Genomic DNA, 12,787 nt, shown 5'->3' on the forward strand with positions numbered 1-12,787 from the left:
CTCTCCATGAACTCGCCCCTCCCTATCTCTCTAACCTCCTCCAGTCCTAAACCCTTCGAGCTCTCTGCACTCCTCCAATCCTGGCTTCTTGCGCAGCTCCGATTTCAGTCGCCCCATCATTGACGGCCGTGCCTTCAGCTGCCTAGGCACTAAGTTCTGGAATTCCCTCCCTAAACCCCTCCGCCTCTCTATCTCTCTCCTCCTTTTAGATGATCCTTAAAACCTGCCTCTGGTCACCTGTCCTGATATCTCCTTATGTGACTCGTGGTCAAATTTTGACTGATAATAGTTCTGAGAAGCGCCTTGGGCCATTTTACTACGTTAAAGGTGCTATATAAATGCAAGTTGTTGTTGTGATTTTGACGTGTTTATCGATTACTGAGACAGGCTTATTGTTTGGGGATTGGACCCTAGAAAGGCCCAAGTGGTGACCATGGAATTAACAAAATAATTAACATTAATTTGAATGTCATACCAGCCTAAAGGTAGACAAATCTTTGTAATTTCCATTGTTACAGTTCTTGGTACTCTGCAGTAAATGTGTTTACACACCAAAATATGTTAAACCTTTTAGCTTCAGAATTAGTGAAATTCCATACTTGATTTTGATACAGTGAAGGATTAACCTGGATCAATGTAAAACACATCTGATCACGTGTTTACATTTGTTGTAGGGAGATGTGGCAGAAGTGACGTTTGTGAGTGCTAATCCCAGGAACTCAGTTACTTCTATGGTAAGTCACTCTTTCAAATACTCATGAGGAGGGATATGCTACAATATTAATAGCTTCTTGAAATAAGCAGCAGGCTTTGGGGGTTGTTTACAGAAGGTGCGCTATATTTCACGGTCATAGTCTTGCTTTGCTCCTTAAACCATAGGTAGGTTTTAACCAGTATGTACAGCTTTTAAGGATCTGGTGTCACTGCACTGATGGTGGATGATTTTTATATTTAGATATTCATAAGATCTCAAAAAACATATAGATGAAAGACCATTCAGCCCATCTTAGTTCATTCATCCAGTAAGTCCCTACATTCCCCCCCACTGCATTTGTTAAATGATTGCACCTCCATTAATCTATTTGGGAGTCCACTCCATATATTGGTCACTCTTTGAGGGTAATTTTAACTATGGGCGATATTGTAAAATGGGCATTAGTGAATTACCCGACCAAATTTCCCTCCCATTGACTTCAATGGTATAGTGGGATCTTGTGCATTCACTGATGACTAAATATAAAATGAATCATTATACTCGGACTTTAACACGTAAGAGCGAAACAGTCTCTTACAGTCCTGGGATTGTTATGACTTTGCTTTTAGAAAACCCCACATCAGTTTATATTCTGGTTTTATCACCATCTTTCGGTTTAATATTAAAAATCTACACAAGAGATTTTCCATTCTTGTTTTCACTACTTCCTTAATGAAACTAATTTGTCAAGTGGGTATGAGAAGGGGATGCAAGACCAAGAAAATATTTACAAGATGATAAGTGAGATTAAGTATCCAGAAAGACTTGTAAGCCCTGATATTCTGATTGGGGCTGTGCTGGCTCATTTAATTGGTTTGTCCTCAATGGGGGAGGAGAGGGGAGGGGGTGGGGTGCTCTGTCCTCTTGAGAATTTTGTGAGGTAAGGCCCTCCCCTTACTTTGAGTAGACTCCATGCAGATGGAATACATGCAGATGGAGTCTGACCAGCAGCAGTATCACCAGAATCACTAAATCCTCTTAAAGCTGGCAGCTCCCCCTCGACACCTGCCCACAATCCAACCTCTGGACCTGCCACATAACTGCTGAGGAGCACGTGTGAGAAGGCAGTCTCTGTATTGATTCAGTGATCCCAATGAGATTGGTGCTTTAGAGGCTGTAGGTGAGATCACCTGTAGATCAGCGCATACTGCCTACAGCATTCACCTTTCTAACGGGAGGCCCATGGTCCGTGTTGGGGGAGCATTTATGGGTCAGCTCGTTCTGTTCTGCAGCAGGTCTGGGACCTGGACTCCATCTGTTGTAGGACAAACGGACTTTGTCAGCGGGAGAAAAGTTCTTGCACATAATCAGGAATGGGAACACGAATAATCGAGATTCCATTGTCATTCAGTTTAGCTTTTAAACTGGTTAATCATAGAATTACATAGAATTTACAACATGGAAATAGGCCATTCGGCCCAACTAGTCTATGCCATGTTTATGCTCCACACAAGCTTCCTCCCACTCTATTTGCTTCATCGAACCCTATCAGTATATCCTTCTATTCCTTTCTCCCTCGTGCACTTACCTAACTTCCCCTTAAATGCATTCGCCTCAACTATTTCATGTGGTAACAAGTTCCACATTCTAACCACTCTCTGGGTAAAGAAGTTTCACCTGAATTCTTTATTGGATTTATTTTTTTTTCAAAAAATATACTTTATTCATAAAATTTGCAGCAATACATACAATACAGTTGTCATAGCTCATTCCAAACGTACATAATACAAATTATACAATTTGCAAGTTACATCAAGTACAGTTCAATGAACACATTATACATAATTACAGTTCATGACACTCTAGGGTGCCTCATTGCATCACAATCAATACAGGTGATTCATTACAGATTCATTACAGGTACATTACATTAATTTGAATTTTACATTCTGCCCAAGGGGCAGCGTGGCCAGACCTATCCTTCCCAACACCAGGGACAGGTAGAACCTCAGCACGTAGTGACACTTTGTGTTTGCGTACCGAGTTTCTATGCACAGCTTGATGCAGCCGCACAAAGGTGGCCATCAGGATGAGGGCCACGTTGGGCACGCCTTTCCCCCCTGTCTCTGGAGATTTGTACATCGTGTCCCTGCAGACACGGTCCATTTTTGATCTCCAGATAAAGTGGAAGATGGCTCAGGTGACTGTCGTGGCATAGGAGCGAGGTATGGGCCAGACCTGCACCACGTACAGCAACACCGAGAGCACCTCGCACTTGATGACCAGGCTCTTGCCCACGATCGAGAGGGATCGTCGATCCCACAGTCCCAGTTTCTGCTTCACCTTGGCAATACGCTCCTCCCAGTTTTTGGTGCATGCCCCGGCCCCCCCAGAACCAGATCCCCAGCACCTTCAGGTAATCCGACCTGACAGTGAAGGGGACAAAGGATCGGTCGGTCCAGTTCCCAAAGAACATGGCCTCGCTCTTGCTACGATTTACCCTGGCCCCCGAGGCCAGTTTGAACTGGTCGCAGATGCTCATCAATCTGCGGACCGACAGCTGATCCGAGCAAAAGACGGCGCCGTTGTCCATGTACAGGGAGGCCTTGACCTGAGTGCCTCCGCTGCCTGGGATCGTCACCCCTCTTATGCCCGCATCCCTCCTGATCGACTCGGCAAAGGTTTCGATGCAACACACGAACAAGATGGAGGAGAGAGGACAGCCCTGCCTGACTCCAGATTTGATCGGAAAGCTTTCTGATTCCCACCCGTTGATTGAAACTGCGCTACTGATGTCTGTGTAGAGCAGTTGGATCCAATTGCGATTCCCTCCCCAAACCCCATTTTGGAGAGCACGTCCATCATTAGTGACTATCTTATATTTCTGACCCCTAGATTTGGACTTTCACACAAGTGGAAACAACATTCATCAATTCAGACAAGTGCATCAATAACTTGGCCTGACTATTTTTTCATATTTGTGTAATACTGAATCTGTTTTAGGCTGATGGAACATTTCTGACCGTAGAAAAGTATGAGAATGCTACTGGCAATTGGATTGTGACGTACAATGATGCTTCCTGGGAGACCAGGTAGGTCCCCTTTATTAGTTGTCATTGGCTGCAGCAAGGCTGTCATTAGAATTAAATCTAAACAAGATATTTTCGTTGAATATCCAACTTTCCCCATTAATTCAATGTGCCTTAATTCAAACAAAACCGTTAAATGTAATGAGGTTAACATTTTTAACTCTCCTATATTGCATGTAATGTTTGGCTGTCACATTATCTGCTTCAATATTCCACTTCCTGCAGCCCAGGGGATAAATCTCAATCTACAGGTGCCTCAAGGTGTTGTTTGAATTTGTAGTGGCTCAGATTAATTAAAGATTTCCTCCACACTTTCCAATGTCTCGATTATTTGAAATTGCAGTATTTAGATGTTTGAAAAAATTTTGAACATTCAGTGTATAAAATGAATTAACAGCCTTGGTGTGAATATTTCGGTTAGCTCGGCCCCATGTTCTGGAATTCCGTGCCTCAGTCCCTCAGTCCCTCTTCCTCTCCACTCCCTCTCCTTCTTTAAGATCCCCCTTAAAGCCTACATCTTTGACCAAGCCTTTGGTCACTCCTCCCAATATCTTCTTTGGCTCGGCGTCCATTAGTTTCCGATGTGCCTCCGTGAAGAGCCTTGGGATGTTTTTCTTTGTTAAACATGCTGTATAAATGCGAGTTGCTGTTAATAAGTAGCCATGAGTCTCCCACAATGCCGAAGAAGAGCCATGGTTGCTATCTGTCTGCTTTTGGATCAGGCGGTTTGAATTATTTTTTTAAGTTGGCTACCCAGAAATGTTTAAAATGTGAACCGGACACCGAGTCCGATTGTTGTTTTAAGCATGGATCAATTTTTCTGCTCACTTCCGCGTCCCCTTTGACGAGGAGGTGTTGATTATTAAGGTTACTAAAGTTTGCAATGAGTCTGCACCATCAGCAAAACCAACATCATAATTCCACCCACAGCCTCCATAAAAGGCAACAACCCTATGAATCATCGTGAATCTTTTTGGAATATCTTGAAGTGATAAGGCCCAATAAAAACGCAAGTGTATTCTTCCATCTCACAATGTTCTGCTTTTCCCCATGTACTCCCTCCTTCCTGTTGTCCAGAAGTTCAGGCTCCCTCGCAATCGCTGTCTGCCCTGTCCTTCATCACCGGACATGATGGTGTGGTTTAAGTGGCACAAGTCAGGTCCTATGGGTTTTTTCATGTTAGCCAGGAGGGCCTTTCTAATCTAATATGTGCTTCAATTAGTAGGGTACAACCCCTCCCCCTCACCCCCCCCCCCCACATAAATTAGATCACCCACATTGGGGGAGTTGAAGTGACAGGCAGTTCTGGGATGGAATTTCTTGACCTGACTAGAAGCCGGGATCTGAAGTTACCGTGCTTTGTGCTCTTCGGGCTTTCAAGGACATCCCAAGCTACTTGTCACTGTTGCTAAGCTGAAAGGTCATTTGTCAAAATCATTAGTTTATGTTTCCATTCAACTTAATCAAGCTGCTGCGGTGAGAAATTACTAATTTCGTGAGGCTAATGCTGATGTTGTGTCAGGAAAAGAATGTTCTAGTTAAAGGCAGACTTGCATTGTAGAAAATTGAATGCGTAACATTATTACAGAAAGCTGTTCAGCTCTAATGTCCCCACAGGAGACAGGCATGTCTTTGTAAGGGTGAAGATAGGAGAGTTTGATCATGTCACGTCCTAATGTTGGGTTCATTCGTATGTTTGAATAGCTGGTTCCCTGCAAATCTGCGTGTTTAAATTGACAGGCTGAATGAGTGAGTGTGAAATAGTTAGGAAAGTGACAATGAGTGACGGGTAACTTAGTGACAGGGTACAGCTGTGATCTCACCAGAGAATGTAAAGGGATACTTTTGCAAGATCACTGTTTACATACCTGATCTCACAGTAATTTCTGAATACATAAGGGTTGCTTTTCATATTATTGCTGAGCTCTGCTCACAAGAGCTTTTTATGTCTCTGGCAAGATTAAATAGAAGATCCTAAGTGAAGAGTTTCTTCCAGTTTCATTCCATGATAACTCTGCACAAGGGATTGTATATGAACAATAATCTAGAGTTAAAATCAAATAAATATTGTTTTGTTCGTTGATAACTTCCAAAACGGGAATTGATGCAAAATAGTTTCTCGAGTATGTCTGTAAAAAAAAGAAAATTTTGTATCTCAAGTCAGACACTGAGACAAGTCACCTGCAACTTCTGATATTAGCAGCTTTGCTTAAAAGATCATGAATGATTTACTTTAATTGGAAGTAGTCTTCGATATAAGCCGGTGACTTGTGCTTTGAACCTGTGACTAATTTGGGGATTCAAAATGGGATATTGTATCACTAACAAAACAATGTATTTATTATCATAGCATCAGACGCCTGCCTCATGCCATCAATCACTCTTTTAGGAATGCTGCCTCCAATCCCCAGCAGCTCTGCTCCATGTTAGAATCTGTACTCGGTTGTGTTGGCAAGATGTGACCTGGCTACCCGTCCTCGACAAAATAGCTCGAGTAACACCACAAGAGCTTCGGCCAGACTGCCAGTTTAGTGCTGACACATTTGAGCCATTGCAGTCATACTTTGATATTCTGCATCAATCCAAAATATCCGCACAGGATATCAGCAGCGAGGTTTAACAGACTGCTTCTCCAGGCTTTGGATATTTCTTCCCAGATATTGCTGTCACCTGGAACTCTGTTGTCTGTATGGAGAAGTTCAGATACAAGGGTTAGCCTTCCCTCAGTGAACCAGCCTGCACTAGCATTGGGGGAAATATCTGACTTGCCCATCCCTATCCCAATGCATTTTCTAAAAGTCTTTCTTCACTCCCACATATCACCTGGCCAAATTCATGAGATGTGAACGACCCAGACTCATTTCTATATCGCAATCTTAAAATTTGGACAAAGCGGTAAAAAGAGAAGTCAAAAAGCAATTTTCAGAAAGGGCTGTGAGAATATGTAATACAATGCCCCTGACAGCCAAGAGTGCAAAAATCAATTGAGGTGTTTAAAAGGGAGATAAGATACTGTAAAGCTCTCCATGACTGATCCAAGAATTAAAGTGTTGCTTTAGCACTTCAAATGCCTGCTCATTGAACCCTCAAGTTCCCATGTGCCTTGGGGTACAGCGATTGTGCGGAGGTGTCATCACCAGTGGCTGCAGCTATGAGGAACCAGCCAACAGCCTGTCCTTCTTCAAAGAACAGTGTCATATTTGATTCCCTCAGGATGCAAACATCATGGGTGCTCCCTAGAAGCTCTGCATGATTTTCTGGAGGTGGTCACATGCCATTTGCACATTGATGGAATAATATCCTTTCCTTTTCAGTATGCCATAGAATTATAGCCTGTACAAATGGCTACATGCGTGCAGTCCATGGTGTTCCGTGCCTAGGGAAAGCCAACAGTTTGAGAAATTGCTACTGCCACCTTTGCTACTGCTGCTGTTAAAATGTATATAGCAAGGTGCGTGGTGGTAGGCTGCAGTTTTCTCTTCAATAGACTAGTACATGGCAAAGTGGCCAACTCCTGAGATGTCCCATGTAGGTACCCAAGAAATGCCTGTAGTATGAAAACTAAGGGCTGCAGTACCCCTTCACTGCCACTGGTTGTGTAGTGCAGATGATTGATTGTCCTTGGCAGTCATCTTGGCCCAGATGGCACACCTTAGTCACAACCTTTGTGTAATTGTGAACCTTCTCATCCATTGCACCTCTGCCTTGTTCAGGTTACTGATTCTGTTGCAGCAGACACAATGCCTTTGGTAAAATCTATTGTTATCATAAATTAAAGGGTTTGACAGTTGAAAAGCAATGGCAAACATTTAAAGAAATATTTCATAATTCTCAACAAATATACATTCCATTGAGAAATAAGAACTCCACGGGAAAAGTGATCCACCCGTGACTAAGAAAAGAAGTTAAGGAGAGTATTAGATTGAAAGAAGAGGCTATAATATTGCCAAGAAGAGTAATAAGCCTGGGGGTTGGGAGAGTTTTATAAACCAACAAAGAATGACCAAAAAATTGATAAGGGAGAAAATAGAATATGAAAGTAAACTAGCAAGAAATATAAAAACAGATTGTAAGAGCTTCTACAAGTATGTAAAAAGGAAGAGAGGAGCAAAAGTAAACGTTGGTCTCTTACAAGCTGAGACAGGAGAAATTATAATGGGGAATCAGGAAATGGCAGATGCGTTAAACAAATATTTTGTATCTGTCTTCACAGTAGAAGACACAAAAAGCAAACCAAAAATAGTGGGGAACCAAGGGATAACTGAGAGTGAGGAACTTAAAACAATTAATATCACTAGAGAAAAAGTACTGGACAAACTAATGGGACTAAAAGCTGACAAATCCCCTGGACCTGATGGCCTATATCCTAGGGTTCTAAAAGAGGTGGCTGTGGAGATAGTGGATGCATTGGTTATGATCTTCCAAAATTCTCTAGATTCTGGAACGGTCCCAGTGGACTGGAAGGTAGCAAATATTACCCTGCTATTCAAGAAGGGAGGGAGAGGGAAAGGGAAAACAGGGAACTTCAGGCCAGTTAGCCTGACATCGGTCATCAGGAAAATGCTGGAATCCATTATTAAAGAAGTGGTAACAGGGCACTTAGAAAATCATAATATGATTAGGCAGAGTCAACATGGTTTTATGAAATTGTTTGACAAATTTATTAGAGTTTTTTGAGAATGTAACTAGCAGGGTAGGTAAAGGGGAACCAGTGGATGTTGTATATTATTTGGATTTTCAAAAGACATTCGATAAGATGCTACGTAAAAGGTTGTTACACAAAGTAAGGGCTCATGGGGTTGGGGGTAATATACTGGCGTGGATAGAGGATTGGTTAAAGGACAGAAAATAGAGATTGGGATAAACGGGTCATTTTCAGGTTGGCAGGCTTTAACTAGTGGGGTGCCCCAAGGATTGGTGCTTGGGCCTCAGCTATTTACAATCTATGTTAATGACTTAGATGAAGGGACCGAGTGTAATGTATCCAGGTTTGCTGGCAATACAAAGCTAGGTGGGAAAGTAAGCTGTAAGGAGGATACAAAGAGTCTGCAAAGGAATATAGACAGATTAAGTGAATGGGCAAGAAGGTGGCAGATGGAGTATAATGTGAGGTTGTTCACTTTGGTAAGAAGAATAGAAAAACAGAATATTGTTTAAATGGTGAGAAACTATTAAATGTTGGTGTTCAGAGAGACTTGGGTGTCCTCGTACAAGAAACACAAAAAGTTAGTATGCAAGTACAGCAGGCAATTAGGAAAGCAAATGGCATGTTGGCCTTTATTGCAAGGGGGTTGGAGTACAAGAGTAAGGAAATCTTATTACAGTTGTACAGGGCTTTGGTGAGACCTTACTTGGAGTACTGAGTACAGTTTTGGTCTCCTTATCTAAGGAAGGATATACTTGCCTTGGAGGCGGTGCAACGAAGGTTCACTAGATTAATTCCTGGGATGAGAGGGTTGTCTTATGAAAAGAGGTTGAGTAGAATGGGCCTATTCTCTCTGGAGTTTAGAAGGATGAGAGGTGATCTCATTGAAACATATGAGATTATGAGGGGGCTTGACAGGGTAGATGCTGAGAGATTGTTTCCCCTGGCTAGAGAGTCTAGAACTAGGGGGCATAATCGAAGGATAAGGGGTCGGCCTTTCAAGACTGAGATGAGGAGGAATTTCTTCACTCAAGAGGGTTGTGAATCTTCGGAATTCTCTGCCCCAGATGGATGTGGCTGCTGAGTCATTGAATATACTCAAGGCTGAGATAGATAGATTTTTGGACTCTTGGGGAATCAAGGGTTATGGGGATCAGGTGGGAAAGTGGAGTTGAGGTCGAAGATCAGCCGTTATCTGATTGAATGGTGGAGCAGGCTCGAGGGGCCGGATGGCCTACTCCTGCTCCTATTTCTTATGTTCTTATGTTCTTATTGTGAGCTTTCTATTCTCTTTGTGCTTCTGGGCTGCGAGATATCCAGCAATAGCTGCTTCACCATTGCCTTTGGGCAGAAAACACTTCAGCGCCATTCACTTCTTTCTTTGCTGTGGTGATCTTTGAAATCTTCTCCTTTATTAAAGGGGGTTGGGAGTTCTGGGGAATAGTACGTGAGCAAAGTAAGCCTCCATTTTGTAGAAGAAAATAATAATTTCAGCAGGTTTTTTTTATTTTGATGATTCAGTAAAAACATTCCAAGGTGTGATAGAGCAGGATTCCTGGTTTGCCTGCTGGAAAGGAGGTTGATCCTGTCCCAAAGTCAGAGGAATGGGGTCCTTTTAATAATCCGTAGCCCATTTAATTACACGGCCTTAATGAGTTAATGTGACCTTTTTGCTTGTGTCGTTGATTTGTTTTGAAGGGGTGGGATTCCTCAGAGCAGTGCTAAACAGAGGCCATTAGCCCATTGTGCCACTTTTTTTTTAAACACATGACTACGTTTTCTGCTAAAATGAACAAGGCAGGAATCTCGGGCCTCTCACGCATTGGAGAGATTTACAAACATGGGCTTTGTTATTTTTAAAGCTGAAGACATTGACCTGAAGAAAATAACTCCAGAAATGTCATTAGAGCAATGAACTTTCCATTTCTTTATGGGAAATACCCATTTCCATCATTGTTATGTTCCAAATCCACTCATATGTTTATAAGCAAGAAAATTCTCACGCAAATTTAAAACTTTTAACTCGTAGGCAGATTGCCATGGTTATAATAGAATCTATGCTGGAGGGCTATATGATCCTTTACTACTGAATGTTATTTACATTTCACTATATCCCAAGTTTAGCATGATAGTAGTTAGAATCAGGTGTAATTGTTAGAGACCGTTAATCCATGAACTAATTAGAAGATTGGCTCTAGGTGGTGGCTCTTCATCAACATTATTCTTGTGAATGCTTTGCTGGCAGGTTAGCCCTGTGACTCACTGTGCCCATGGTCTTTGGCTAGCATGCTGGTACCTGACTATGGTTAGTGATGGAACAGCTGGTCCTTCTAGCTGCAATTTTTGGCTTGTACAGGACTATAATGAAATGCTTCCATATATCTGCCCTGCCCTCTGAGAACGGGGATCATAGGAAACATCCTGGGAAAAGATCGTTGCTGGTTTTCCAAGCTTCTTTTATCTACAAACCTATTTGCCAATCTTCCCTCCTCCTTACTCCCTCTCCCATTGAACTGGTAATGGTAACTGCTGCAAGTTCTGGAAGCTCTTTGGGCCTGCTATTCAATCAGTAAATTATTTGGAAAACCAGAGGCCTGGACTAATAATCCAGAGAACGTGAGTTCAAATCCCACCATGGCAGTTGGAGAATTTGAATTCTGTTTTTAAAGAAGTCTGGAAATTAACTGCTGGTATCAGTAAAAGTGACCTTGAAGTTGTCGGATTGTCGTTAAAAACCCAACTGGTTCACTCGTGTCCTTTAGGGAAAGAAACCTGCCGTTCTTATGGCCAATCTGTGACTCCAGTCCCACACCAACGTGGTTGACTCTTAACTGCCTTCTGAAGCGGCCTAGCAGGCCAGTCAGTAGTAGTGAATCACCAATACCTTCTCAAGGCAACTAGGGATGGACAATAAATGCTGGCCTTGCCAGCGACGCCCACATCCCAAGAATGAATTTTAAAAATTTTGTAGCCACACACTTCTACCACTAGATGGGATTTCATAAACTCCTGAGGTTGTAGATCCCCATTCCTCTACCTATAGGAGCAGCACTACACTTTGTGGGAAATTCGGTTCATCCTGACCTTGGGCAACCACTAGATCCATTAATATTTGATTGATAGATAATGAAAGAACATTTGTAAATCCGTGAAACTCATATTACACAAGAGCTGGTTAGATAGTCCAGTTCAGGGGCTGATCTTGCTGTTTGTGACGGTTGCTTATGTAATGTGCTCAATTTGTTTGTAAAATCACTCGCCTGCATTAGACAGGGTGAAAAGTGGCTGAGGCCAACTCTCTGAAGAGAATGCCCGAGAGGTGCTGTGCAACTCCAGGTTTCAGGACCAGTAACTTTTCTTGGATCTGTCCATTTGTGTGATTTTTTTTTTGGGGGGGAGTCTCGTGGGTCTTGACAGATCCTGTGCAATTCACATTGTGAAATCATCTGAAGCTGACTTGAAATGGAGAGTATAATTCCAGCCAAAGAAGGAACACTTTGCAAAAATAAGTACCAGTGCCCCAGCTGCACCTCATCAGTCTGGAAGCGACTCCAGAGTTGTTTTAAATTCACTCCACCATTGCCGTACTTGGAAAGTGGTTTAGCTCTGCAATATTATTTAATATTTCATTAGAGAGCAGTCGCTGGAATACTGAGTAAAGTGATACCTAAAATGATTGTGTTTGTCAACTGTTACCAATGAATTATGTGTAAATAAATATCAATCTAACTTCTATATTTAAAATAAATATCCTAAAAAAAAGCATCCGCAGTAATGCAAATGCAGATGGGATATTCCAGAAGGAAAAGTTGTTGGTAGGCCCGACGATAAGTCCTGATCGATCAATAAAGGTTTGAACATGTTTGAGTAGTTCAGTTCTATTACAAACTGGAAGTTTAACTAATTTGACAGATCTTAAACTTTTGAACTATTCAGTGCCTCTAGTATCTGCCAGTAACTAATGTCACTGAACTGCCTTGTGCTTAGATAGTGATTACATGTTTTTCTTAGTGCAGATTGTGCATGATTGTCACTGAATTCATGATTTAGGGAGTGCTCTGCTTTGCAAGATTTCAGTTTCCCTCACAAACTAATACCCTCCCAGTTGTACAGTATGTGAAGTCCTGACAGCACAGTCCTGAAGCAGTTTTCCTAGATGAGTTATTTTTGAGTAGGGACCCTCTTGTTCAGTCCAGCACTGCAAAACCCCAACAACTGTTAGGCGGAAAAATGTGCCCCATGAGGTCATTTGAACATGTTGACAGTGCAGATTCAGACAATGGTCTCGCACAGAAGCCCTCATTTTTGATTGTTCAAGAGTGACTTTCTTGTTCATAATAACGACAGCTCACTTGTCTA

General features: G+C 42.2%; 1 protein-coding gene across 3 annotated transcripts in view; it reads left to right on the forward strand.

The window, feature by feature from the left end:
- The window catches only part of asah2 (N-acylsphingosine amidohydrolase 2), a 206,219-nt gene that overhangs the window by 64,594 nt on the left and 128,838 nt on the right, over window positions 1–12,787 (forward strand). For all 3 annotated transcript variants that reach the window (XM_068002563.1, XM_068002564.1, XM_068002562.1), the window contains exons 20-21: window positions 675–734; window positions 3,698–3,786. In XM_068002563.1, coding sequence (XP_067858664.1) covers window positions 675–734; window positions 3,698–3,786 — 149 coding nt within the window. The remainder of the gene's footprint in view (window positions 1–674; window positions 735–3,697; window positions 3,787–12,787) is intronic.

Source organism: Heptranchias perlo, chromosome 21 (assembly GCF_035084215.1).
Source record: "Heptranchias perlo isolate sHepPer1 chromosome 21, sHepPer1.hap1, whole genome shotgun sequence".
Classification (NCBI taxonomy): domain Eukaryota; kingdom Metazoa; phylum Chordata; class Chondrichthyes; order Hexanchiformes; family Hexanchidae; genus Heptranchias; species Heptranchias perlo.